The sequence below is a fragment of the Oncorhynchus clarkii genome, chromosome 13, assembly GCF_045791955.1.
Source record: "Oncorhynchus clarkii lewisi isolate Uvic-CL-2024 chromosome 13, UVic_Ocla_1.0, whole genome shotgun sequence".
Taxonomy (NCBI): Eukaryota; Metazoa; Chordata; class Actinopteri; order Salmoniformes; family Salmonidae; genus Oncorhynchus; species Oncorhynchus clarkii.
Genome location: NC_092159.1, coordinates 51,687,443 through 51,714,405, shown reverse-complemented (window position 1 = coordinate 51,714,405; position 26,963 = coordinate 51,687,443). Strand labels below are relative to the sequence as shown.

The following is a 26,963-nucleotide window of genomic DNA, read 5'->3' as shown; positions in this document are numbered from 1 at the left end:
CCAGGAGGTGAGGCCTCATTTAACACAGTACACTGTGCTGATAGGCTCTAACTCCAGTACACTGTGCTGATAGGCCCTAACTCCAGTACACTATGCTGATAGGCTCTAACTCCAGTACACTGTGCTGATAGGCTCTAACTCCAGTACACTGTGCTGATAGGCTCTAACTCCAGTACACTGTGCTGATAGGCCCTAACTTCAGTACACACTGTGCTCATAGGCTCTAACTCAGGTACACACTGTTCTGATAGGCTCTAACTCCAGTACACTGTGCTGATAGGCTCTAACTCCAGTACACTGTGCTGATAGGCTCTAACTCCAGTACACTGTGCTGATAGGCCCTAACTCCAGTACACTATGCTGATAGGCTCTAACTCCAGTACACTGTGTTGATAGGCTCTAACTCCAGTACACTGTGCTGATAGGCTCTAACTCCAGTACACTGTGCTGATAGGCTCTAAATCCACTAGATGTTGGAACTTTGCCACGGGGACTTGGTCGGTCACTGATGTTGGGTGATTAGGCCTGGCTCACAGTCGGCGTTCCAATTCATCCCAAAGTTGTTAGAAGGGGTTGAGGTCAAGGCTCTGCGCAGGCCAGTCAAGACCTTCCACGCTGATCTCTTCAAGCCATTTCTGCACGGGGGCATTGTCAGGCTGAAACAGGATAGGGCCTTCCCCAAAACGTTGCCACAAAGTTGGAAGCACAGAATTGTCTAGAATGCCATTGTATTCTGTAGCATTAAGGGGCCTAGCCCAAACCATGATAAACAGCCCCAGACCACTATTCCGTCTCCACCGTATTTTACAGTTGGCACTACGCAATGGGACAGATAGCGTTCTCCTAGCATCCGCGAATGCCAGATTCATCAGTCGGACTGCCAGATGTGAAGCGTGATTTATCACTCCACAGAGCGCGTTTCCACGACTCCAGAGTCGAATTGCGGCAAGCTTTACACCACTCCAGCCAACGCTTGGCATAGCGCATGGTGATCTTAGTCTTGTGTGGGGCTGCTCGGACATGGAAACCCACTTCATGAAGCTCACCACGGACAGTTATTGTGCTGATGTTGCTGCCAGTGGCAGTTTGGAATGTCGTAGTGAGTGTTTCAACTGAGGACAGACGATTTTTAGGAGTTACACACTACAGCATTCGGGGGTCCTGTTCTGTGAGCTTGTGTGGCCTACCACTTCACGGCTGAGCCATTGTTGCTCCTAGATATTTCCACTTCACAATGACAGCACTTACAGTTGACTGGGGCAGCTCTAGCAGGGCAGAAATTTGACAAACTGACTTGTTGGAAAGGTAGCAACCTATGATGGTGACACGTTGAAAGTCACTGAACTCTTCAGTACCGGCCATCCTACTGCCGCTGTCTTTTTATGGAGATTGCATGGCTGTGTGCTCGATTTTATACATCTGTCAGCAACGGGTGTGGCTGAAATAGGTGAATCCACTAACTTGAAAGGTTGTCCACATACATTTGGCCATCTAGTGTAGCTCTATATTATTGATGGGAGTTCAATGTTCTGACTGCTGCGGGATAAAACACTGAAAGAAGTAATTGGATAGATGGGAGGGGTTATTGATTATTGTTTCTGCACATTTGGAGGTGTGCTTGGTGTACAGAAAGCTCACAGAGGGAAGGTCCCAAGACAGCCAGAAATCTTTGAGGCTTTCCACACAACCCTCTCTAGTCTCTTCTTAGTGAGACTGTCCATGTTACCATACCAAACTGTAACAGACTGTATGAGGCAAAGATACAGGTACTTTAAGAAACTTATCATGTTTCATTACTTATTCTAATGAATAGGACATTCAGCTACTTCACCATTCAGCTACTTTACCAATTCAAACCTTTAAAACGTTTAGCCCCATCAAATCTTTATCAAGACTATATTTTATGAGTGACCTTGCCGAGTGGAATGACATTGGCTTACAGTATGCTGACTAATCACAAGGACAGGAACATGATATGTGGGGAGAGAATAATGTATGACTCATAGACGGCCTTGTCAGCACACCAGCAGCATATACATAACACTACTTAAAGAGCTCTCATTCACTGGCTATTTGCTATCTATGGCCAGTTGGATAGATACATTTCAGCAAGATGTTCTATTCACCTCCAAAACCATGTAATCACCATCATATTCATCATCACCTCTTTCAATGGGCTGTTTATCCATTAGAAAGTTGCCATGACAACCATCTTAACAAACCAACCAAGTGTATGACAACAAACTGTGGTAGGCCTGCCACCTACCATAATGGATAATAATATAGTCTGAAGAGTCATATTGTGGCTACATGCATACAAACAAAAAACTACTTGAGTGACACCATCTGGAAAGGTCAGTGACACAGTAGAAGACTTTCTTACTTGTGTATTTCCTATGCAATGTTTTAGATTAAAGCGACTGGTTGGTCGGGGGTGGAAGGAGTGGGGGCTGGTCTTCTGGGAGGATGGAGGATGTGGGATCATTGATGTGTCCAGAGATCAATAAAGGAAAGTATTCAGATCTCAATAGTGAAACCCAACCAGCCTGCCAATACAAGGGGGCTTCAGCCCATAGAGTAGAGCAGACCCCCTCAGCTGATACAGTGGGGCAAAAAAGTATTTAGTCAGCCACCAATTGTGCAAGTTCTCCCACTTAAAAAGATCATCATAGGTACACTTCAACTGTGACAGACAAAATGAGAAGAAAGAAATCCAGAAAATCACATTGTAGGATTTTTAATTAATTTATTTGCAAATGATGGTAGAAAATAAGTATTTGGTCAATAACAAAAGTTTATCTCAATACTTTGTTATATACCCTTTGTTGGCAAATGTTTTCTGTAAGTCTTCACAAGGTTTTCACACACTGTTGCTGGTATTTTGGCCAGACACAGACTTTCAACTCTCTCCAAAGATTTTCTATGGGGTTGAGATCTGGAGACTGGCTAGGCCACTCCAGGACCTTGAAATGCTTCTTACGAAGCCACTCCTTCATTGCCCGGGCGGTGTGTTTGGGATCATTGTCATGCTGAAAGACCCAGCCATGTTTCATCTTCAATCCCCTTGCTGATGGAAGGAGGTTTTCACTCAAAATCTCACGATCCATGGCCCCATTCATTCTTTCCTTTACACGGATCAGTCGTCCTGGTCCCTTTGCAGAAAAACAGCCCCAAAGCATGATGTTTCCACCTCCATGCTTCACAGTAGGTATGGTGTTCTTTGGATACAACTCAGCATTCTTTGTCCTCCAAACAAGACGAGTTAAGTTTTTACCAAAAAGTTATATTTTGGTTTCATCTGACCATATGACATTCTCCCAATCTTCTGGATCATCCAAATGCTCTCTAGCAAACTTCAGACGGGCCTGGACATGTACTGGCTTAAGCAGGGGGACACGTCTGGCACTGCAGGATTTGAGTCCCTGGCGGCATAGTGTGTTACTGATGGTAGGCTTTGTTACTTTGGTCCCAGGTCTCTGCAGGTCATTCACTAGGTCCCCCCGTGTGGTTCTGGGATTTTTGCTCACCGTTCTTGTGATCATTTTGACCCCACGGGGTGAGATCTCTGGTGGAGCCCCAGATCGAGGGAGATTATCAGTGGTCTTACATATCTTCCATTTCCTAATAATTGCTCCCACAGTGTATTTCTTCAAACCAAGCTGCTTACCTATTGCAGATTCAGTCTTCCCAGCCTGGTGCAGGTCTACAATTTTGTTTCTGGTGTCCTTTGACAGCTCTTTGGTCTTGGCCATAGTGGAGTTTGGAGTGTGACTGTTTGAGGTTGTGGACAGGTGTCTTTTATACTGATAACAAGTTCAAACAGGTGCCATTAATACAGGTAACGAGTGGAGGACAGAGGAGCCTCTTAAAGAAGAAGTTACAGATCTGTGAGAGCCAGAAATCTTGCTTCTTTGTAGGTGACCAAATACTTATTTTCCACCATAATTTGCAAATAAATTCATTAAAAATCCTACAATGTGATTTTCTGCATTTTTTTTTCTCATTTTGTCTTTCATAGTTGAAGTGTACCTCTGATGAAATTTACAGGCCTCTCTCATCTTTTTAAGTTGGAGAACTTGCACAATTGGTGGCTGACTAAATACTTCCCCCCCACTGTAGGTACAGTAGGGGTGGAGCCAGACAGGGTCAGGGGGACAATAAAGTTATATTGGAGGTGGGATGTGACGGTAGCAGGTTCAGTGTGCTGCAACCTGATTGGTGGCTTCTGCTGGCCAAATTGTCCGAGCTCAATAGCCATCAACACTGGTTTGTCTGTAAGTGTAAATACCTCAATGAGCAGTAAACACAATTATAGAACTCAGACGTGCATTAGTGGTCTTTCAGTGGCCTTCCCAAATTTAGTGTATCATCAAGGACTGTGGAGCCTGTCCAAAAACTCCACATAATGGACCATGTGATCTGCTTTGATGGACAGGTTCAATACAGAGCATATCCCAGAGGTGTGTGTATGAGCATAATGGCTCAATTGTAAATTCACACTCTCTCTCACTCTATTCACTTACCATATGGCGTTGTGTCATGGTACCATAAGTACCAGTGGTAGGTTAACGGTTGTAAGCCTTGCTATGAAATTACATGACAAGAAATTATGTTAGAAAATGGATTGTAAAACATGAGTCAATATTAATTCAGTTGTTTCTTTCTTGAAAGTGCACATCCCTCATTGAACTGTCTTACCTTGATAGCCTGATTATTCACAGTAGTGTTACTTCAGGGATGACCAACTATGCAAGGGAAGTAGTCTCCCTCTTGTGGTGTAAGAGACTGTGGTGTATCATTATATTGTGTAAGAGACTGTGGTGTATCATTATGTTGTGTAAGAGACTGTGGTGTATCATTATATTGTGTAAGAGACTGTGGTGTGGCTGGTAAAAAGCCTAGCTCTTCGAGCCATGTTACACATCCCACCAAGTGGGTTAACCCTATTATCGCGATGCATAGGGTGTTTGCCTTTCACGCCGGAGACCAGGATTCGCTTGCCGCTCCCTCTGTTCGCTGCGTTGGTGTCAAGTCGGATGGCGGCCGAAGGGCCATCGAAAGGCACAGAGATACTTGTGAAGGGGTTTGAAAGAAAGTCGACGTGCCTACTGGTTCGAAAGGGGCAGTATTGCGGTCCTCGCTATATGACCCACTGTACAATTCCTACCAAGTGGGCTAACCCTATTGGCGCAAAGCGTAGGGTGTTTGCCATTCACGCCTGGATTTGCTTCCCACTTTTGTTCGCTACATATACTGTTTATATATTTTTTGGGGGGGTGTGGGTGGTAAAATATTGCAGGCTATAGGCCTAGGTACCTTACTACGTGACCATGTAGAAAACGCAAGAATCAAGCTGTGTCTAGAATGATGATGTGCTTGACACCAGGCCCTGAAGAAGGCACAGTGATGCCAAAACGTTGGTGGGTTACCCAATACATTACTGGGAGCTTGTATATGGAGTATGCAACTCTCTTTTTTTGTTGTATAGTTTGTTCGCCATTGGTCAGCACCTCTACCAACTTTTGGGGTGTGCACCAGCTCATAAAATTCATTCATTAATATACAGTTGACGCAATAATACAGACCACATAAATGAGAAATTATCAATAAAACTGCATGTAAAAAACGCATCTACCTAGTAGATTTCAAGTAGATTTCCGGTATGCTTTTTTTGGCAAACAACATGCAATGCAACGCTTTGGAGGGAAAGCGAGAGAGCGCGATAGAAAGAAAGAGAGAGAGAAAGAGAGGGACAGAGAGAGCGAGATACAGATGATGTGTCAGAAAAGTGACTCCAGTTGATCCTTGTCTCTTGTCTATGTAGATCAGGGTCCCCCAACTCGCGGCCCGAGTGCCGAATTTGTACCGCAGGTGTTTTTGTGTGTTTTTTTGTTGCATTTTCATTGTTGGACATAAAACAATGTAAATCAGCTCCAAGTTATTTTAATTTGGAATATCTGTTCCCAAGTATGTCCATGCATAATATAGAGACGCATTACCATATACAAATGCAAGCAAGGTTTGGAATTATTATGTTTTAGTCAAATATTATATCTGTTTGGGCTTAATGCGGTCTACAAATTATTTGTCATTATGTTCTTGCCCCCCAACCATCTACTCAAGAAAATAATGACGCGCGTCTGAATCTAGTTGATGATCCCAGGTGTAGATCGAGCAAGTCGACTACTGCAGAAGTCACAGGGTAAATCGGGAAGGAGTGGACGTGCCTCTCTTCAGTTCGTGCACGACTCTTGCCTCCGCAGTGCACTGCTGGATAGCGCTCAGTACAGTCAGTCTGCGCCCGGACGCTTCACGCACGCACCAGTGACCTGCCAATGCGACGCATCTCACTCTCAAAAGGTCTCGAACACTACACCGCAGCGAAGAGCATGGGGAATTCACTGCGGACTCATTGATAAAGAATTGCCACTGGAATTAAAATGAACAATTCGTCCTGTATGTTCCTTTGCAGTATCCATTTAGTATAGTCTATTTGTTTATGACACTGTAGGAAACCGAAGCATGGCGGGTACCTTATCATTGGTGATGTTGTTTGGAGTGGTGAGTAGTGGCATGATTTATAACTCTGATTTCATAAAGATATATTTCATTTTGATTGAATAGGTAGCATGGGAGAAACGTGTTCATTGTTTGCATTTTATTACTTTGCGTTATAACACTGTAGTTGTATTGGACTGGGGATCCCTGCACTGTCCCTCGTATTTCTCCATCTAATGCTGGCAAATTAGTCACGATACTAATCTGAGGAGAGCTGCTGGAGGGAAGGTGTTTACCCCCCCCCCCCCCCATCTCAGAACTGAGCATAATATACCCGAATGTGTGTTTTATAATAACAGTTATAGTTCCCCATGCTCTTCATCTGAATCCTTTATAGAACAACCATCCTAGAAGGTTTTCATAGGCAGGTGCCAGAGCCCAAGGTTCCTTTTACAATGTAGGATTTCATAGCATGTCCATCCATTTAAAACTGTGGTAAGATCACATACGGACTGAAATGAAAGGCTTGCTCAGTCATCGGTAAATATGCATACTCAGTGTTGGGGAAGCTACTCAGAAAATATAGTTTACCAAGCTACCAATTACTTCACACTGGAAGAAGTTAAGCCTCACCAAAGCTCCCCTTAAGACAAATATATATTTGACTTAAGTAAAGTTACTTTGAAAAAGTAGTTCACTACATCCAAACTTGTTCTGAAAAAACATCAATATGTGCACCTGAAATACCATAGTTAACAAATTGCAATTGAGGTCATATATTAAGAGAATGTGTAATTTAGCATAAGAAACAAAAAAACTAACGTTTCAAGTGAGAATTAGGCAGGTCTAATGCTGAAAATTTGAAAATGATTGCCTACTTCACCCATATACCCAGTTTAACTTCTTCCAGTGTGAAGTAATTGGTAGCTTGGTAAAATATATTTTCAGAGTAGCGGAGTGGTCGGAGGCTCCGTATGGATGGTGTAATGCAATTGTGGAGTCTACGGAGGGGAGGCACCGCGTCGCTATGCGCGTCTCAAATCAACACTTTATTTTAAGAATGTGACATGTGACATTCCTAGTGGGTCAGAAGTTTACATACAGTCAATTAGTATTTGGTAGCATTGCCTTTAAATTTATTAACTTGGGTCAAACGTTTTGGGTAGTCTTCCACAAGCTTCCCACAATAAGTTGGGTGAATTTTGGCCCATTCCTCCTGACAGAGTTGGTGTAACTGAGTCAGGTTTGTCGGCCTCCTTGCTCACACACACTTTTTCAGTTCTGCCCACAAATGTTCTGTAGGATTGAGGTTAGGGCTTTGTGATGGCCACTCCAATACCTTGACTTTGTTGTCCTTAAGCCATTTTGCCACAACTTTGGAAGCATGCTTGGGGTCATTGTCCATTTGGAAGACCCATTTGCGACCAAGATGAGATGTTGCTTCAATATATCCACATAATCTTCCTCCCTCATGAAGCCATCTATTTTGTGAAGTGCACCAGTCCCTCCTGCAGCAAAGCACCCCCACAATATGATGCTGCCTTCCCAGTGCTTCACAGTTGGGATGGTGTTCTTTGGCTTGCAAGCCTCCCATTTTTCCTCCAAACATAATGATGGTTATTATGGCCAAACAGTTATATTTTTGTTTCATCAGACCAGAGGACATTTCTCCAAAAAGTACGATCTTTGTCCCCATGTGCAGTTGCAAACCAGAGTCTGGCTTTTTTTATGGTGGTTTTGGAGCAGTGCCTTCTTCCTTGCTGAGCTGCCTTTCAGGTTATGTCGATATAGGACTCGTTTTACTGTGGATATAGATACATTTGTACCTGTTTCCTCCAGCATCTTCACAAGGTCCTTTGCTGTTGTTCTGGAAATGATTTGCACTTTTCGCACCAAAGTACGTTCATCTCTAGGAGACAGAACGCATCTCCTTCCTGAGCGGTATGAAGGCTGCGTGGTCCCATGGCGTTTATACTTGCCTACTATTGTTTGTACAGATGAATGTGGTACCTTCAGGCATTTGGAAATTGCTCCCAATGATGAACCAGACTTGTGGAGGTCTACAATTGTTTTTCTGAGGTCTTGGCTGATTTATTTTTATTTTCCCATGATGTCAAGCAAAGAGGCACTGAGTTTGAAGGTAAGCCTTGAAATACATCCACAGGTACACCTCCAATTGACTCAAATGATGTAAATAAGCCTATCAGAAGCTTCTAAAGCCATGACATCATTTTAGGAATTTTCCAAGCTGTTTAAAGGCACAGTCAACTTAGTGTATGTAAACTTCTGACCCACTGGAATTGTGATACAGTGAATTATAAGTGAAATAATCTGTCAACAATTGTTGGAAAAATGACGTGTGTCATGCACAAAGTAGATGTCCTAACTGACTTGCCAAAACTATAGTTTGTTAACAAGAAATTTGTGGAGTGGTTGAAAACGAGTTTTAATGACTCCAATATGAGTGCATGTAAACTTCTGACTTCATCTGTAGGTCAGGAGGTCCTGTATAAACACAAACTCACTTCCTTGACAACTTCCTTCACAACAGTTCTGCGCTGCTCCGCTAAGCTCAAGAAGTATGAATACCCTGACTTCTGCAGAGGCCATATCACCCTAAATGCTGCACGGCCAATGCAGATGTCAGATTGACCATGCATCACCTTTCAGTCACTCAGATCATGTTGAGAGTAGCAGGCTCCTTATCGGAGATGAACCTGGTAAATTGCCAGTTTATAAACTTGGGGGTTTGGGCGGCATTCCAAGTTCACATTCACGACCTGGTGATTATAGTGTAAGACCATATTCAAATAAAAACACAGGTTTTGAGCCAAGGTTTGCATAAATTAGTAAGGATAAGAAAATATGCTTATGTGTGGTTTAACAATGCTTTGGGCAATTCTCCAACAGAGGGGGACATGCCAAGAGTAGAGGGGTCACAGGCGCAACTTTCACTGGGGACGGTGGGGGGGACGGACGGACAAATGCAATCTGAAATTGCATTTTTGTCCTCCTCGGATTTATCGTTGGATTGTGGTACAAAACGAGGCAACGGTGTGCTTTAGGACCATGCAGATCGATCCAAGCGGTCGGGTAAACTGTTTGGAGTGTTTATCTGACTGGATAAAAATTAAATAAAAAATTTTCGCCCTTAAGAGGGTTTGAGATTATGTGGGGGATATCACTGGGGGGGGGGGCACGCACGCACACACACACACACACACACAGACACACACGCACACACAGAGAAGATAGAGAGAGGGAAGAGAGAGAGGGAGTAATGTACAGAACGGATGAGAGTCGATCGACAGAGAGAGAGAGCTGTGCTGGCGGCTGCTCTCAGTGCATCTGTTTCTGAATGAAAGCAGGGGCTGAGGGAGGGGGAGAGAGGGAGACAGTTAAATAGAGAAAGAAGGCATTTCAGTGAGAGAGAGACCAGCAGTTTTTCTTAGTAAAATGTGAGGCATTAAACATTAAAGCGTTTCAGTCTAATGGTTTTGATGATTATGACTTCAGAATGTGCTTCACATGATTGTTTCCTTATTTAAATGTATTGTATGTATGAAAACATGCTTTAGTCTTGTGCCTGTGAAGCTGTTTGGCATTTATATCAGAGTGAGAGAGAGGAAGTGACAGAGAAGAGTGGAGAGAGGCAGTGAGAAAAAGACTGGAAATAAAGAGACAGAGAGAAGATTGTGTGTAACAGGAAGCAGCATGTGTGTATGCCTTTGCGTGCGTGTGTGAATTTATAGTTTTAAGTTGCGCAATATGAGGACTTGTTATGCAAATTCCAGAGAGGAATCTGTCTTTTACCACACCTAGCAATTAGAGAGAAAAACAAGGACGTTAACTCTCCCAGGCCCTCCATCAACAGTACGGAGTCTGACCAATAGCCCCGTAGACAGCTCCGTTGCAGTATGCTCCAGCCAGCAGTTTTCAACTAACGTTTGCACTACAAGCGAATAAATAAGGAGGAGAGTAACCCCTATGGGGAAGAAAACAAAAATCAAGTATTAGAAAAACAAAGGTAGATCTTCTCCTTATAAATTAATGGGTTTAAGAGTCTTTGTAAACACCCTGCAGACTGACAACTTCAGTGTGAAGGGCAGTGGGCTGGACATGGATGATCGGAACAGGAATTCTGGGGGGAAGTGTGTGTGTGTGTGTGCACGAGTGTGTGCATGCATGGGTGGGTGTGTGTGTGTGTATGGGGAGGATATATTGAAGTGCTAACATGCAACATGAGGTTGTGCATTAGGCACATATGCTTATAGGTGTTACTTGGACCAGTCATGGGTGAGCACCTTGAGGCTTGCCTTTATGTGCCTTTAAAGGCTCTCTGAGGGTGGGACAATGTATTGCTCTGTAGAATAATTTGTCTCTGATTTAGATGTAGACAAAATTATTTATTGTGAATCATGATACGAGGTTAGATTAGGAACATGATTGTAATACGCATCTGGCTGTCATTTTTGCCTTCAAAACGTTCCCCTCTATGAGCCAGTATTATGGGTGACCTCTGCTTTAACACCCTTCTGTCTGTTCCTCTGTCTGTGCCAGGTTGGGGTGTTGGTGGCTTCTAAGACGGAACGGGCGGTGCAGGTGCCCTGTGACTCAGGCCAGTACACCAAGGGTGGAGAGTGCTGCGAGGTGTGCCCACCTGGAGAGGGGGTGGTGAGGAGGTGTGGTGCCAACCAGACCGTCTGCGCCCAGTGCCTAGACAGTGAGTTCATCCTTCAAATGTACAAGTACACATCTATACAGGCATACTGTATTATGCACATGCACACAGGCACGAACACACAGCTATTTTCAGGTGCACAACTAGAGGTTTTCTTCTGGATCAAAAAGGGGCTTAGGTGGTGGGCATGGCAGGGGGCGCGGTTGGCTCGTTGGCGCGTCATAATTTTAGAAGCCCCCATCTTGGCGGGGTAAAGAATGGCTAATGTTGTGTTCTTTTGCTCAAACATAATAACAAAATCTATAATGGTAAATTCATTGTTTTTAGAATTTTCAATTCTCCCTGTCTGTCTAGTTTTTATTTTGGGGATTGTTAGTTCTCAATGATTATGTTATCAAAAAATATATAGGTCCATTATCTTTTTTACACACTTTATGTCTGGTTTTAGTCGTTTAAGTACACACTGAAAGTGTTTTTATATGCCGAAAATGTATTTAAAAAGTACATATACAGTATATTAGAACTTTTCTTTACACTGTTTGGACTTATCCACCGCAATGATTTCAATGGCAGAAAAATCGCTGAACTATACAATTCACCTTATATGCACTCATTTACACCATCAACAGGAATTTACACATTAATACCCCACCGTCTAAAACCATCCAATCAAAACAGAAAAAAGCCTGAACAAAAATGTTACTGTCCAATTTGCACATAACAACAAAAATCCTTCTGTCTCTGCTTTAATAACAAAGTGTTCTTTAGAAACAAGCATGGATTCCTATGTTTGATGGCTGTAAGTGGGGCCAAATGTGTTCACTTACAACTCAGGCTGAAACCCATTAGCACTGATTCAGAGGGAGGATAAAACGGGACGGGAGAGATGCCAATGTTGTGCTACAACGTCCTACAGAGAGGAAGAGCCTTTATGCAAACATACATATGCACTTCATCTTAGGGTTTGCTTCACCATTTTCCCTCTCTTTCTCTTTCACTCTCTTTCTGTTGTTGTCCTTTACAGTAGTTAAGATGCATAGTAGAAGTTAAAGTGTAGTTCTCACAGGTCACTGCATAGCATAGAAATAGAATCCAGAGAGAGAGAGTCAGCTGGATTCTACAGCACTTCTATAAGTCAAAATGTAGTTCCCAAGGTCACTGCATGGTTGTGGTGGATGAGCAGATTGTCAGAGTGCATTGTGACTCATGACTGGTGTCAGGTCTGCTCTATTGACTGAGTCGTACAAATAGGATCTTCTTTCACAACTGTGACAATTCACAGACAAAGTATTCTTCAGTTGAGGTCCTTTACAAATCCCAGGAATGCCAGTGTCTTCCAACACTATTTGAGCAGGACACAGAACAGACGAGGTCTAAAATTAGATCAATTAAGTAATTTAGTCAGAAGATGGCCTGTGTTGCTGCTTGATATAGTATTACCATAACAAGCTCCTACAGACACAACACTGGCCTGGGATGCCTGTGAACTGCTGCCCAACAATGTGTAAAGACATGGTATGCACATATTATTTAATGTAACCTCCAAACATTCCTGGAGCTTGGCAGTTTAAGATCAAAGTCTCATCCACAGCAGCTGGTCAGTTGGGGAACAGCCAACCAGACAGTGTACATGGAGAGGTAAAAGAACAACGGGAAGGGAGGGGAAATGGAAATGGAAGAGGAGGGGATGAGGAATGGAGACTAATTAATCATTATTATTAGCAAATTACACGAAGTGATGGATTACAGCAGGAAACTGGAGCCGCTTGGCTTCTCTGCAAAAGCAGCAGAGACATCCTAATATGGACTTGTATTCTAAGGTTTTACTGAACCCTGCCCTCAGAGTCCTTAATTTATAAATTAAAATGTATAAATGCTGTCACTTTTTTTCATGGGAAATAATAAACCACTACAGAGCGCTCCACTCTCATTCCCTACCAGTCTTTATGTGACTCATCGGCTGTAACGGGGACAAAAACTGGTCTGAGGGAGCATCAGGCACCAAAGAGCAGGGTCTGCTCATTCATCTTGCATGGTGCTATATGACTGCATCTTTACACATTTAAACAGACTAATTATACCAGTGCGCCATGCCCATTTGATATCCTACACAGGGATGCAGAAAACAATGTTGTCAGTGTTGTCCCATCGCTGCAACTCCTGTACGGACTCAGGGGAGATGAAGGTCGAGAGCCATGCGTCCTCCGGAACACGACGCCACCAAGCCGCACTGCTTCTTGACACACTGCTCGCTTAACCTGGAAATCAGCCGCACCTCATGGGTCTCCCGGTCGCGGCCAGCTGCTACACAGCCCGGGATCGAATCCGGATCTGTAGTGACACCTCTAGTACTGAGATGCAGTGCCTTAGACCGCTGCACTCGGGAAGCCCTAGAAAACAATTATCGTGAGCCACGATACAGACATGGTATCAATAATGTGGTAAACATTCCACAATTTAGCAGAATTGCATTGTCACGTTTGTGACAATTTGAGTCAATTTACAATTGTTCTCTGCCTGTCCATTTTTGTTTGTCCCAATAAAATCTTATTGTGCTTGATGCATCCCTGAAACACTAACAAACATAGGGCCTGAGAGTGTTATAAATGGATGTCAGTGGCTGAAAGCACGGAGCTTAATCCTGAATAACAAAAGCTATATACGTAGATAGAAGCTGTATTTCATAAAGCGCAGGTATTAATATTTTAAAAGGTGAAAAAACATTCAGAGCATCCATTTCCTGTTTCATGGTAAATATGGGTGCATCTTTGTTTACCTCTTCTTCCTCTCTGGATACTCTACTTCATGTCCCGCTAACACCTCCCCTCCTCATTGCCCTATCCTTTCAGGTCTAGACGCCTGCCAACGTCAGCACCGCTAAAATATTGATCAGTCCTTTCCACTTTCTCTCTCTCTCTGCCTGTCATGGGACACAGCACATACAGAGCTGCTTCTCAGTGAAGCATCACAAAGGGGGCTGCAACTGACTTAGGATCAGTGGGGATGGAGAGAGAAAAGGCCAGTCAATGAAGCATTTAGAAAGTCCTCTGACTGAATGGGGTTCAGTTGGGGATTTAGAGAGAGAGAGAGAAAGAGAGAGAGAGACAGAGAGAGAGAGACAGAGAGAGAGAAGGACATAGAGAGAGGAGAACCACAGCTATCTTAGTCAATGGAGTGTGTAAAAGAGGACTGACTGATTGTGGATCAGTGGGTAATGGGGGGAATGAGGAGAAATTAGTTTGAGAGTCCTCTGTGGCTCCTACAGCGGAAACTACTGCATTACTCCACTGACCCCAGAACAGCACTAGGTGAGCTAATGAGGGATAACACATAACTGTCACCAGATATGACTTCTCTTTTTAACATCCTAATAATAGAATTATAGGAATGTTAATAATACCCTAAACAGATGTTGTAAACCTTGGGGTCGAGCCAAGCAGACCACTGAAGCGTGGCAATAATTACACACTGTTAAATAAATGTTTCAAGTTTTAAAAGACAAATAGAAACCGGCATGCAGGTTTCAGAACGTTTAACGTATAGCCCTACAGAGAAACAAGAGCCAGTGAAAGGTCAGTGTGTTATGTTAGCATAGCAGAAAGAGAGAAAAGAGTTAAGGAAGGAAAGCTGTCTGACATTAGTGGGGAAATGGCCATTGGCCACGGTCCCCTAGAATAACACAGCAGGATAGTGCTGACAATGGAGAAGATGAAAGAGGATGGACACAGGAGAAACTTAAGGATGTCCAGACCTGCATTATTAATGATGCTAATCTAATGGGGTCGAAACACTTCGATGTGAGAGGAGGAGCCTTCTCAGGCTGAATTGGCACATTTACACTACATCCCTCAGCCTTCAATCACTAACTGCTGACAGGATCATACTGCTAGATATCTAGAGGAGGTGGTCGGGTTGAGAGGAACCATGAGGATCATACTGCTAGATATCTAGAGGAGGGTGGTCAGGTTGAGAGGAACCATGAGGATCATACTGCTAGATATCTAGAGGAGGGTGGTCAGGTTGAGAGGAACCATGAGGATCATACTGCTAGATATCTAGAGGAGGGTGGTCAGGTTGAGAGGAACCACGAGGATCATACTGCTAGATATCTAGAGGTGGTCAGGTTGAGAGGAACCACAAGGATCATACTGCTAGATATCTAGAGGAGGTGGTCAGGTTGAGAGGAACCACGAGGATCATACTGCTAGAAATCTAGAGGAAGATGGTCAGGTTGAGAGGAACCATGAGGATCATACTACTAGATATCTAGAGGAGGGTGGTCAGGTTGAGAGGAACCATGAGGATCATACTGCTAGATATCTAGTGACGGGCATGGTAACTGATTTACTGAGAGACAGTGTGGTTCGGAACATCATCCTTCACACACACACTCTCTCTCTCTCTCTCTCTCTCTCTCTCTCTCTCTCTCTCTCTCTCTCTCACATGTGCGTGGTTCTGGAGCATACAGTCACGTTTAGACATGTTTATATACAATGATCGCATAGGGGTTTATGCATGCGAGCTAAAATTAGGTAGAGGCCTGTTGCACTGCGGGATAATTGGGGAGGTTGAGGAAAGGTTGTACCGTCAAGCCTGACTGAAAAGAAAACAAAGGCTCTGAGTCCTACTTCAAATCATTATTTACCCTAAGGTCAGTTATTTATCCACCAGATCGAAGGCCCCACTCACTCAGTCAATGTCAGAGCTGCTCTGCTACCTCTAGCCAGAGCCATATAAAGAGACCAGACCACCATCTGAACCACTCACTGCCAAATGCCTGCTGAGAGAAATGTAAGAGAACAATAACACTGGACCTGGGCTACCACCTGTCAGTGAAGGGAGCTCAACCTCAGGTCTCTCCATTGCCCTGTCACATGTTCCCTGATTGTTATGAAACATATTAATTTATATTTACTATTTGATCGTCTTTTTGATGGTCTGTAACATGTTGTCATGTTTGGATCATCCAATTTTGGACCATCGTCAATGTTTTTCACTGTGTTACCTCAAATGGTTGGAGTTGGAAACTCAGAGGAAATAACATCCTGTTCTCACAGTATGAGCCTGTTTTATCCAATCCTGTTCTCACGGTATGAGCCTGTTTTATCCAATCCTGTTCTCACGGCATGAGCCTGTTTTATCCAATCCTGTTCTCACAGTATGAGCCTGTTTTATCCAATCCTGTTCTGTTTATCCTCCACTAATGTTTCAATGCCGTTACCTCTCACATTCTCTGTTTACAGTGTGTTTAAAGTAAGGGAGAGGACACCCTGTGTTGTCAGGTAGTAAGCTGTGCTGCTGTTTACAAGGTGTTAGAGATATTAGGCTCAGCCTGTGCTAGTGTTTACATGCTGGAGGAGCTTACAAGGCAAGGCAAGTGCTGGGACATTGCTGCAGGGCTTTTCACACCAGCAATACGCTCTCTCTCTCTTACTGAACACAACAACTGCAATCCAACACTTCTCACTGCTCGTCCTGACACAGACACACACACACACACACACACACACACACACACACACACACACACACACACACACACACACACACACACACACACACACACACACACACACACACACACACACACACACACACACAGTACTCTCAAGCAGATGTAGACACACAAAAACATGCATCACTTGTTGTTTCTAATAGCAAGGGAAGCCTCTAAAGCTCTACATTGCAGAAGATGCCTCCTCTCTCCTGTTCCCCATTTAGAAGAGCATCACACAGGAGTAGGAGTACAGAGGGATTTGGGGAACCCTATACCTGGTGGGGATCCCGCTGTTCTGTTACTCAAACCAGCCTGCCCCTCCTCTCCACCGTCTCCTCCTCTCCTCTCTTATCCTCTCCTCTCCTCATCTCTTCCCTCTCCTCCCTCTCATCCTCCCTCTCCTCCTCTCCACCCTCTCCTCCTCTCCTCTCTTATCCTCTCCTTTCCTTATCTCTTCCCTCTCCTCCCTCTCCTCCTCTCCCCTCCTCTCCCACCAAACGTCACTCTCATCTCCTACAGCCACAAAAATAACAGACTATATGAATAATTCAGCAGGGTTCCAATTATATCTGAAAAAAAAATCTATAAGAACATGCAATATTAATGAATGACTTTGTACCGCTAAGAACTCTCAGCATGAGAATAACCCAGTTTGGGGTCAACACCTTCATGGCTCAACTTCTAGCACCAACATTCCTGAAGAGCACATTCTACTAATGGAACTTCATAAAGACTACTACAACTGGCTCAGCAAATAGTCATAAACATTGCTTAGCTACAAGATATAACACAAAACATGTGTGTACCAGTTGTCATTTATAAAAAGTGAACTTGGCTTGAGAATGTGCTTTCCTCCACGCACATTTTCTATTGGTTGTAGTATTGTATTGCAAGCAGGCAAGTAAGTATGTTGTGCAAATGGGGGATATGAGGACATGCTTATTCACAAAAACACAATAACAAGATGCAACCATTTGCTGTTAGTGAGAAGAACGAAAATCAATTTGTTTTATTTTTGGAATTGAAATCAAAACATTGTTGAAAAGTCCACAACAATTGGCCACTGTTTTCTCTGTCTGAAAGTGTCAGTCCTTTACAGCCAGATACAGCATAAATGATTGTCCTTTACAGCCAGATACAGCATAAATGATTGTCCTTTACAGCCAGATACATCATAAATTATTGTCCTTCACAGCCAGATACAGCATAAATTATTGTCCTTTACAGCCAGATACAGCATAAATGATTGTCCTTTACAGCCAGATACAGCATAAATTACCGTCCTTTACAGCCAGATACAGCATAAATTATTGTCCTTTACAGCCAGCTAGAGCATAAATTACTGTCCTTTACAGCAAGATACAGCATAAATTATTGTCATTTACAGCCAGATACAGCATAAATTACTGTCCTTTAAAGCCAGATACAGCATAAATTACTGTAAATTACTGTCCTTTACAGCCAGATACAGCATAAATTACTGTCCTTTACAGCCAGATACAGCATAAATTATTGTCCTTTACAGCCAGATACAGCATAAATTACTGTCCTTTACAGCCAGCTACAGCGTAAATTACTGTCCTTTACAGCCAGATACAGCATACATTACTGTCCTTTACAGCCAGATACAGCATAAATGATTGTCCTTTACAGCCAGATACAGCATAAATTACTGTCCTTTACAGCCAGATACAGCATACATTACTGTCCTTTACAGCCAGATACAGCATAAATTATTGTCCTTTACAGCCAGATACAGCATAAATGATTGTCCTTTACAGCCAGATACAGCATAAATTACTGTCCTTTACAGCCAGATACAGCATAAATTACTGTCCTTTACAGCCAGATACAGCATAAATGACTGTCCTTTACAGCCAGATACAGCATAAATTATTGTCCTTTTTCAGCCAGCTACAGCATACATTACTGTCCTTTACAGCCAGATACAGCATAAATTATTGTCCTTTACAGCCAGATACAGCATACATGATTGTCCTTTACAGCCAGATACAGCATAAATTACTGTCCTTTACAGCCAGATACAGCATAAATTATTGTCCTTTACAGCCAGCTACAGCATACATTACTGTCCTTTACAGCCAGATACAGCATAAATTACTGTCCTTTACAGCCAGATACAGCATAAATTACTGTCCTTTACAGCCAGCTACAGCATAAATTACTGTCCTTTACAGCCAGATACAGCATAAATTATTGTCCATTACAGCCAGATACAGCATAAATTATTGTCCTTTACAGCCAAATACAGCATAAATTACTGTCCTTTACAGCCAGATACAGCATAAATTACTGTCCTTTACAGCCAGATACAGCATAAATGACTGTCCTTTACAGCCAGATACAGCATAAATTACTGTCCTTTACAGCCAGATACAGCATCAATTACTGTCCTTTACAGCCAGCTACAGCATAAATTATTGTCCTTTACAGCCATCTACAGCATACATTACTGTCCTTTACAGCCAGATACAGCATAAATTATTGTCCTTTACAGCCAGATACAGCATAAATGATTGTCCTTTACAGCCAGATACAGCATAAATGATTGTCCTTTACAGCCAGATACAGCATAAATTATTGTCCTTTACAGCCAGCTACAGCATAAATTACGGTCCTTTACAGCCAGATACAGCATAAATTATTGTCCTTTACAGCCAGATACGGCATAAATGATTGTCCTTTACAGCCAGATACAGCATAAATGATTGTCCTTTACAGCCAGATACAGCATAAATGATTGTCCTTTACAGCCAGATACAGCATAAATTACTGTCCTTTACAGCCAGATACAGCATAAATTATTGTCCTTTACAGCCAGCTACAGCATACATTACTGTCCTTTACAGCCAGATACAGCATAAATTATTGTCCTTTACAGCCAGATACAGCATAAATTACTGTCCTTTACAGCCAGATACAGCATAAATTACTGTCCTTTACAGCCAGCTACAGCATAAATTATTGTCCTTTACAGCCAGCTACAGCATACATTACTGTCCTTTACAGCCAGATACAGCATAAATTACTGTCCTTTACAGCCAGGTACAGCATAAATTACTGTCCTTTACAGCCAGGTACAGCATAAATTACTGCCTTTTACAGCCAGACACAGGATAAATTACTGAAAATGATTAATACATTCTTCCTACACAGTAAATATATCGGTAGCTTGTGTAAAAGACTTGACAGTATGGGTTTAGGCTACAGAATTGCTGTGTGATAGGAGTGCGACATCTCAGAGACCCAAGGCAGGAGATACTGAAGAAACACAATAATATATTGATAAACAAAACAATTAGTATTTTGAAAAGAAGTGTGGGCTGTAGTATTTTAATTAAAACATTTTTGAATATACAATCAATAGGGTAAGTGTTTGGCACTCGGTATAGGCAGCATGCATGTTTAGTTTGAAAAAGTCACTGTAAAAGTCTAAAACATTCTGCCCACACCTCTATAGAAATGTGATCAAATTGGCCATTGCTCTTTCTTTTAGAAACTGCCGTCCCCTGGCCCAATTCCAATAGTTCCACATCATACAGCAAATAAAGTGTTTTGAAGGGTGTTATAGTCAGGTGAATGGAGGGCGTTTTCCTGGCAGAGTTATAATGCTTGTTCACACACGCACAGTTTCATGACAAGTCTGATTTACAATGAGAAACATGCATATGGCGTGCGCTACGTTTATACATCTCAATATTGTTAGACGCACCCTCCCGGGTGGCGCAGTGGTTAAGGGCGCTGTACTGCAGCGCCAGCTGTGCCATCAGAGTCCTGGGTTCGCGCCCAGGCTCTGTCGTAACCGGCCGCGACCGGGAGGTCCGTGGGGCGACGCACAATTGGCCTAGCGTCGCCCGGGTTAGGGAGGGCTTGGTCGGTAGGGGTGTCCTTGTCTCATCGCGCACCAGCGACTCCTGTGGCGGGCTGGGCGCAGTGTACGCTAGCCAAGGTGGCCAGGTGCACGGTGTTTCCTCCGGCGCATTGGTGCGGCTGGCTTCCGGGTTGGATGTGCGCTGTGTTAAAGAAGCAGCGGCTTGGTTGGGTTGTGTATCGGAGGACGCATGACTTTCAACCTTCGTCTCTCCCGAGCCCGTACGGGAGTTGTAGCGATGAGACAAGATAGTAGCCACTACAACAATTGGATACTACGAAATTGGGGAGAAAAAGGGGTAAAAAAAAATAATAAATAAATAAATAAATACATTTAAAAAAAAAAATATTGTTAGACGCATGTATTCTTTTCAGAAATAGCTTGAAACATACTTTAAAATGATGAAGAGTGGCCAAGCATCAAATAATCAGTGATCATTTGTGCCAAACCCAGCTTGATTAACTTTGAATACAGGCCATCTCATCGTCTGTTCAGAGCAGTAGAGAGCTATATCATTACAGTACAGTCGGTACAGTCCACACAGAGATCAATCTAGTAATGAGCGCGGCGGGCTTCAGACTCCTTCCTTAACAAGAGCACCTTTCATGTCTCAGAACACAAATCATCCAGAGCCCACTGGATCACTGTGTCCCCCCTCTCGATGAACACAGCAGCAGTAAACATGATTCATGTCATTAGACTGACTGTCTCTCTCTCTCCTCCATCCCCCTCTCCCCTCTGTCTCATCCTCCCCTCATTGTTCTCTATCCCCCTCTTCTTTCTTCTCCTCCAGGTGAGACCTACTCAGAGACCTACAGCCACATAGACACCTGTATCCCCTGCACCATGTGTACAGGTCTGATGCGCATGCAGACGCCCTGCACCGACTCCAACAATGCCATCTGCGTGTGTGACTACAACTACTACCTGAATGAGGTGTCTGGGCGCTGTGAGCCCTGCACGGTGTGCCCGGCGGGCCAGGGCGTGTTGGCACACTGCGAGCACAACCACGACACGGTGTGTGAGGAGTGTATAGACGACACCTACTCTGACCGGGACAGCTCCCTGGACCCCTGCCTGCCCTGCACCATATGTGATGAGGGCATCGAGGTGGAGCTGAGCGCCTGCACCCCCGTCAGCGACTCCCTCTGCCATAGTAAGAGAACCAACGCACACTCACAGCAACATACACACACACAACCTGCACGCTAGTCAGTAGCAGTAACGTCTGGGAACTTATGGTAACCTAGGTTTATAGTAATGTGTTGGCTCCACAGGCTGGGTTAGGTTTATAGTAATGTGTTGGCTCCACAGACTGGGTTAGGTTTATAGTAATGTGTTGGCTCCACAGGCTGGGTTAGGTTTATAGTAATGGGTTGGCTTCACAGGCTGGGTTAGGTCTATGGGACCTGGGTTGGCTCCACAGGCTGGGTTAGGTCTATGGGACCTGGGTTGGCTCCACAGGCTGGGTTAGGTCTATGGGACCTGGGTTGGCTCCACAGGCTGGGTTAGGTCTATGGGACCTGGGTTGGCTCCACAGGCTGGGTTAGGTCTATGGGACCTGGGTTGGCTCCACAGGCTGAGTTAGGTTTATGGGACCTGGGTTGGCTCCACAGGCTGGGTTAGGTCTATGGGACCTGGGTTGGCTCCACAGGCTGGGTTAGATTTATGGGACCTGGGTTGGCTCCACAGGCTGGGTTAGGTTTATGGGACCTGGGTTGGCTCCACAGGCTGGGTTAGGTTTATGGGACCTGGGTTGGCTCCACAGGCTGGGTTAGGTCTATGGGACCTGGGTTGGCTCCACAGGCTGGGTTAGGTTTATGGGACCTGGGTTGGCTCCACAGGCTGGGTTAGGTTTATGGGACCTGGGTTGGCTCCACCAGCTGGGTTAGGTCTATGGGACCTGGGTTGGCTCCACATGTTGGGTTAGGTCTATGGGACCTGGGACCTGGGTTGGCTCCACAGGCTGGGTTAGGTCTATGGGACCTGGGTTGGCTCCACAGGCTGGGTTAGGTTTATGGGACCTGGGTTGGCTCCACAGGCTGGGTTAGGTCTATGAGACCTGGGTTGGCTCCACAGGCTGGGTTAGGTTTATGGGACCTGGGTTGGCTCCACAGGCTGGGTTAGGTCTATGGGACCTGGGACCTGGGTTGGCTCCACAGGCTGGGTTAGGTCTATGGGACCTGGGTTGGCTCCACAGGCTGGGTTAGGTTTATGGGACCTGGGTTGGCTCCACAGGCTGGGTTAGGTCTATGAGACCTGGGTTGGCTCCACAGGCTGGGTTAGGTCTATGGGACCTGGGTTGGCTCCACAGGCTGGGTTAGGTCTATGGGACCTGGGTTGGCTCCACAGGCTGGGTTAGGTTTATGGGACTTGGGTTGGCTCCACAGGCTGGGTTAGGTCTATGGGACCTGGGTTGGCTCCACAGGCTGGGTTAGGTTTATGGGACCTGGGTTGGCTCCACAGGCTGGGTTAGGTCTATGGGACCTGAGTTGGCTTCACAGGCTGGGTTAGGTTTATGGGACCTGGGTTGGCTCCACAGGCTGGGTTAGGTCTATGGGACCTGGGTTGGCTCCACAGGCTGGGTTAGGTTTATGGGACCTGGGTTGGCTCCACAGGCTGGGTTAGGTTTATATTAATGGGTTGGCTCCACAGGCTGGGTTAGGTCTATGGGACCTGGGTTGGCTCCACAGGCTGGGTTAGGTCTATGGGACCTGGGTTGGCTCCACAGGCTGGGTTAGGTTTATGGGACCTGGGTTGGCTCCACAGGCTGGGTTAGGTTAATGGGACCTGGGTTGGCTCCACAGGCTGGGTTAGGTTTATGGGACCAGCAGGTTTGAGTTCCAGTAAATATACTCTATGAAGGAAATGATCAAATTTATAACAGAAGTCCTTAATGCCACCTCCAGATGACCTTTGGTACAGTAGGACTAGAATGTTCCAAGGTTTTGTAAAGGTGATCAAATTAAGGCTTGATATTGGTTTTGGATCATGGACATAATTTGGGGTTTTGGAAACAAGATTTCCGTAATGGTTTTGGATATTCGGTTCGGATTTTGGAACTTGGACACTTACTAGGATTAGTTACTTTTTGGATGGGTGACTTGTGTGAGGTTTTTGTGCTGGGCTTGGATGCTGCCTGGGCCAGAAATGCCACGTTGCAAATGCAAGTGGGATATCCGTGGACACCTGCTGCACTGTGCTGGAGATGCTTGTCAGGCAGATGGGGGGTCATAAATCACTCTTCTTTTAATGTTCTGTCATCTCTTGGCCGCGGCTGGCAGTTCTCAGTTAGTTGTGAAACAGACTGAGAAAAGATAAATCCAGAAAGATCAGGAGAGGAGGAACCACTCTCTCACCTACACATAGGCTATGTCCAAAATGGCACTCTATTCCCTATATAGTGAATTGCTTTTAACCATAGCCTGTAGCGTGTCCTGGTCTAAAGTAGTACACTACATAGTGAGTAAAGTGTCATTCAGGAGGCAAACTGACAGCTGTTTCTGGGTTCTCAAAAAGGCAGAAACACCTGCTTCTGATCAGCCAGAGACATCTCTGTTCAGAGAGAGGGAGATTAAACTGAGAGAAGAGAGAGAGAGTTAGAGAGACAGATAGACAGAAAGAGATCAAAAGAGAGAGAGAGACAGAGAGAGAGTAGAAGGTAGTGAGGAAAAAAGAGGACACATGTCCCAGCACCATAATCACATGAACAAGTCCAGAACCTTCCCAATTCATAATCACATGAGCATGTCCAGAACCTTCCCAATTCATAATCACATGAACAAGTCCACAACCTTCCCAATTCATAGTCACATGAACAACTCCAGAACCTTCCCAATTCATAATCACATGAACCAGTCCAGAACCTTCCCAATTCATAGTCACATGAACTAGTCCAGACATGAAAGTGTAAGAAATTGTGTCCTCTCTTCCCTTCTCTGTTTTTTTATATACAGTGTTCTCTCTCTTTCTCTCTCTAAATATGAGAATTGGGAATATCACTTATATCACTCATAAGTTGTGTGAGAGTCAGAGTCATATGGACTGCAGAAATCCAGTCAAACTGCACCATGTGTGCCTCATACAGTGAGTGAACATCTATGTCAGGCCTTCTATTATGAGTGATGTACAGTAGGGTACAATGCAGCCTTGTGCTGTACCATATAGAGGACCACCAGCAGTGGAGATAAAGACAGCACACAACCAGAGTGCCTCTCACCTCTGACCTCGGGGCTCTGTCTTCTTCTCTGTGACCCTGTGTTGTGTTCCGCTGGCCACGGACAGGACTAGGGACAGTGCTAGGGACAGTAGTGGCAGTATGGGGTGGCTCTGGGTGACCTTGCCCTGTGTGGTGTGTCAGGGGGACTCTGGCATGTGAAAGGAGCCACAGTCATACACCCATAAGGTCACACGGAAACATGTGGATGCCATCAAACCATTGCCATGACTGTTCTGTTCCCAAGAACAGAACAGGACAAATTGAGGACAAATTTGGTGCTCACCAGATTAGTAGCAACAGTGCATGAGGACAAAAACATCTACAAAACAAGCAGTGGTGACAAAACATTTGAGAACATTTACAGCATGCAGGTTTTAACAGCATGTCTCTGTTATTTCTAGATCAGTTAAATCAGCAGCAAGAGGTGAGAAATGGTCTACAATGCTGGCCATGTCAATATTTAAAATGTTGACATTTCTGAAGTGATATTTGGTTGTAAAGGCTAGCATGAGGGACAAGAAGTAGCTATCCACAATGACCCATGGCATATAGGATATACCCTTAGTCTCTTGGAACATTCACTGGGGCCTCTCTCTTCATCGGCAAACTATCACGTTTAGGTAAGACGCAGATGCAGACTGTGTCGAAGCAACAAAAGTGTATTTCAACAACAGGGGCAGGCAGTCTCAGGGTCAAGGCAGGCAGTCTCAGGGTCAAGGCAGGCAGTCTCAGGGTCAGGGCAGGCAGTGGTCAATAATCCAGAGAGTGTGTAAAGGGTCCAGAACGGCAGGCAGTCTCAGGGTCAGGGAAGGCAGGGGTCAATAATCCAGAACGGTGGGGTAAGGTACAAAACGGCAGGCAGTCTCAGGGTCAGGACAGGCAGAACGGTCAACATCGGGAAGGACTAGAAAACAGGAGCACGAAAACAGGCAGGAGCAGGGGAACAAATGCTGGTAGGTTTTATGAACAAAAAAGAACTAGCAACAAACAAACAGAGAACACAGGTATAAATACACAGGGGATTATGGGGAAGATGGGCGAAACCTGGAGGGGGGTGGAGACCATCACAAAGACAGGTGAAACAGATCAGGTTGTGACACAAACAGGCTTTCACAGCGTTCCATATTTGAAGACAGAAAACATCACAAAGAAACAGGCTTCATCATACTTCAATTACAGAATATTATGTTGTAATTATCTTGCTGTCCTCAAACTTTTCCTCTCTAGGTACTGGAACTGGACAATCTTTTCATAATGTCCTGCCACAAAATGACCTGCCCTGTCCAGTAGCCTACACTCTCCCTTTACTGACAGCTGGATATTCAATTTCACCCTCTTCCATGGTTATGGTTATCAAGATAGCTAGCTAATAGGAAGTTTGCTAGCTGATGACATTTAATTCACTTGGCTTAACAGTGTGTAAAGTCAGCTAATTCTTAGTTCAATTGAGTTATGCAGGGTGTACACTACACAATTTTAGCTGTCCCTGAAATCTGAGACAAAATCCCCATGTCGTTGCCTACTCAGGATGTACGGCCGTTACCAACGCTCATTTAACTTGAACGGGTCAGAGACGCAATCTGAGGGCTACCGATCTCGTCTTCGAGCAGTCCCAGACATCCCGATATTTTCAAACATGTTTGATTTTATCGGAGCAAAATCTGCAATGTTCTTGTAGTGTGAAATGTGCAACAACAAGCTTTTAGAACTGTGATCAGCAATAGCCAATGAGAGCTCGCCAGAGAAGAAGCCAGTGAGATGTTGATATTGTTTTGCGTCACCCAGAATGTGTAGACTCTCCAGCAGGAACGATGACTACTACTAGTATGCGTTTATACTTGCCTTTAAGCCTTTAACCAAAACGTTAAATCGTTACAGCTCTGAAGTGCACAAGCAATGTTATTCAATTCAAAATGTTGGCTAGACATTTCAACTGTGTGTGGCAAGCATGAATGTCTGACTGAAAACATTTATGAGGCTGCTTTGAGCCAAAGCTTGTTGTAGCTACGTTAAATGAAATGACATCATTGTTGCAATGGAAAGTCTAGTTCATCAACTCTAAATAGCAAACCGCAGCTTGTGTAGATCTATAAAACAACAGAAACATCACTCATACCAATATCAATGAGTAAAATGGGTCAATACATGTGTTGGTTTATCTGTCATCTGAGCAGAT

General features: G+C 44.3%; 1 protein-coding gene across 2 annotated transcripts in view; it reads left to right on the top strand.

The window, feature by feature from the left end:
• The first annotated feature begins 6,123 nt into the window (after window positions 1–6,123).
• The window catches only part of LOC139365047 (tumor necrosis factor receptor superfamily member 16-like), a 43,849-nt gene continuing 23,009 nt past the window's right edge, over window positions 6,124–26,963 (top strand). Inside the window, exons 1-4 of one of the 2 annotated variants that reach the window (XM_071102392.1) lie at window positions 6,124–6,360; window positions 6,512–6,561; window positions 11,059–11,221; window positions 21,362–21,724. In XM_071102392.1, coding sequence (XP_070958493.1) covers window positions 6,336–6,360; window positions 6,512–6,561; window positions 11,059–11,221; window positions 21,362–21,724 — 601 coding nt within the window. In that variant the 5' untranslated portion in view covers window positions 6,124–6,335. Of the gene's footprint in view, window positions 6,562–11,058; window positions 11,222–21,361; window positions 21,725–26,963 lie in introns of both variants that reach the window. The other variant, XM_071102391.1, reaches the window with a different exon arrangement.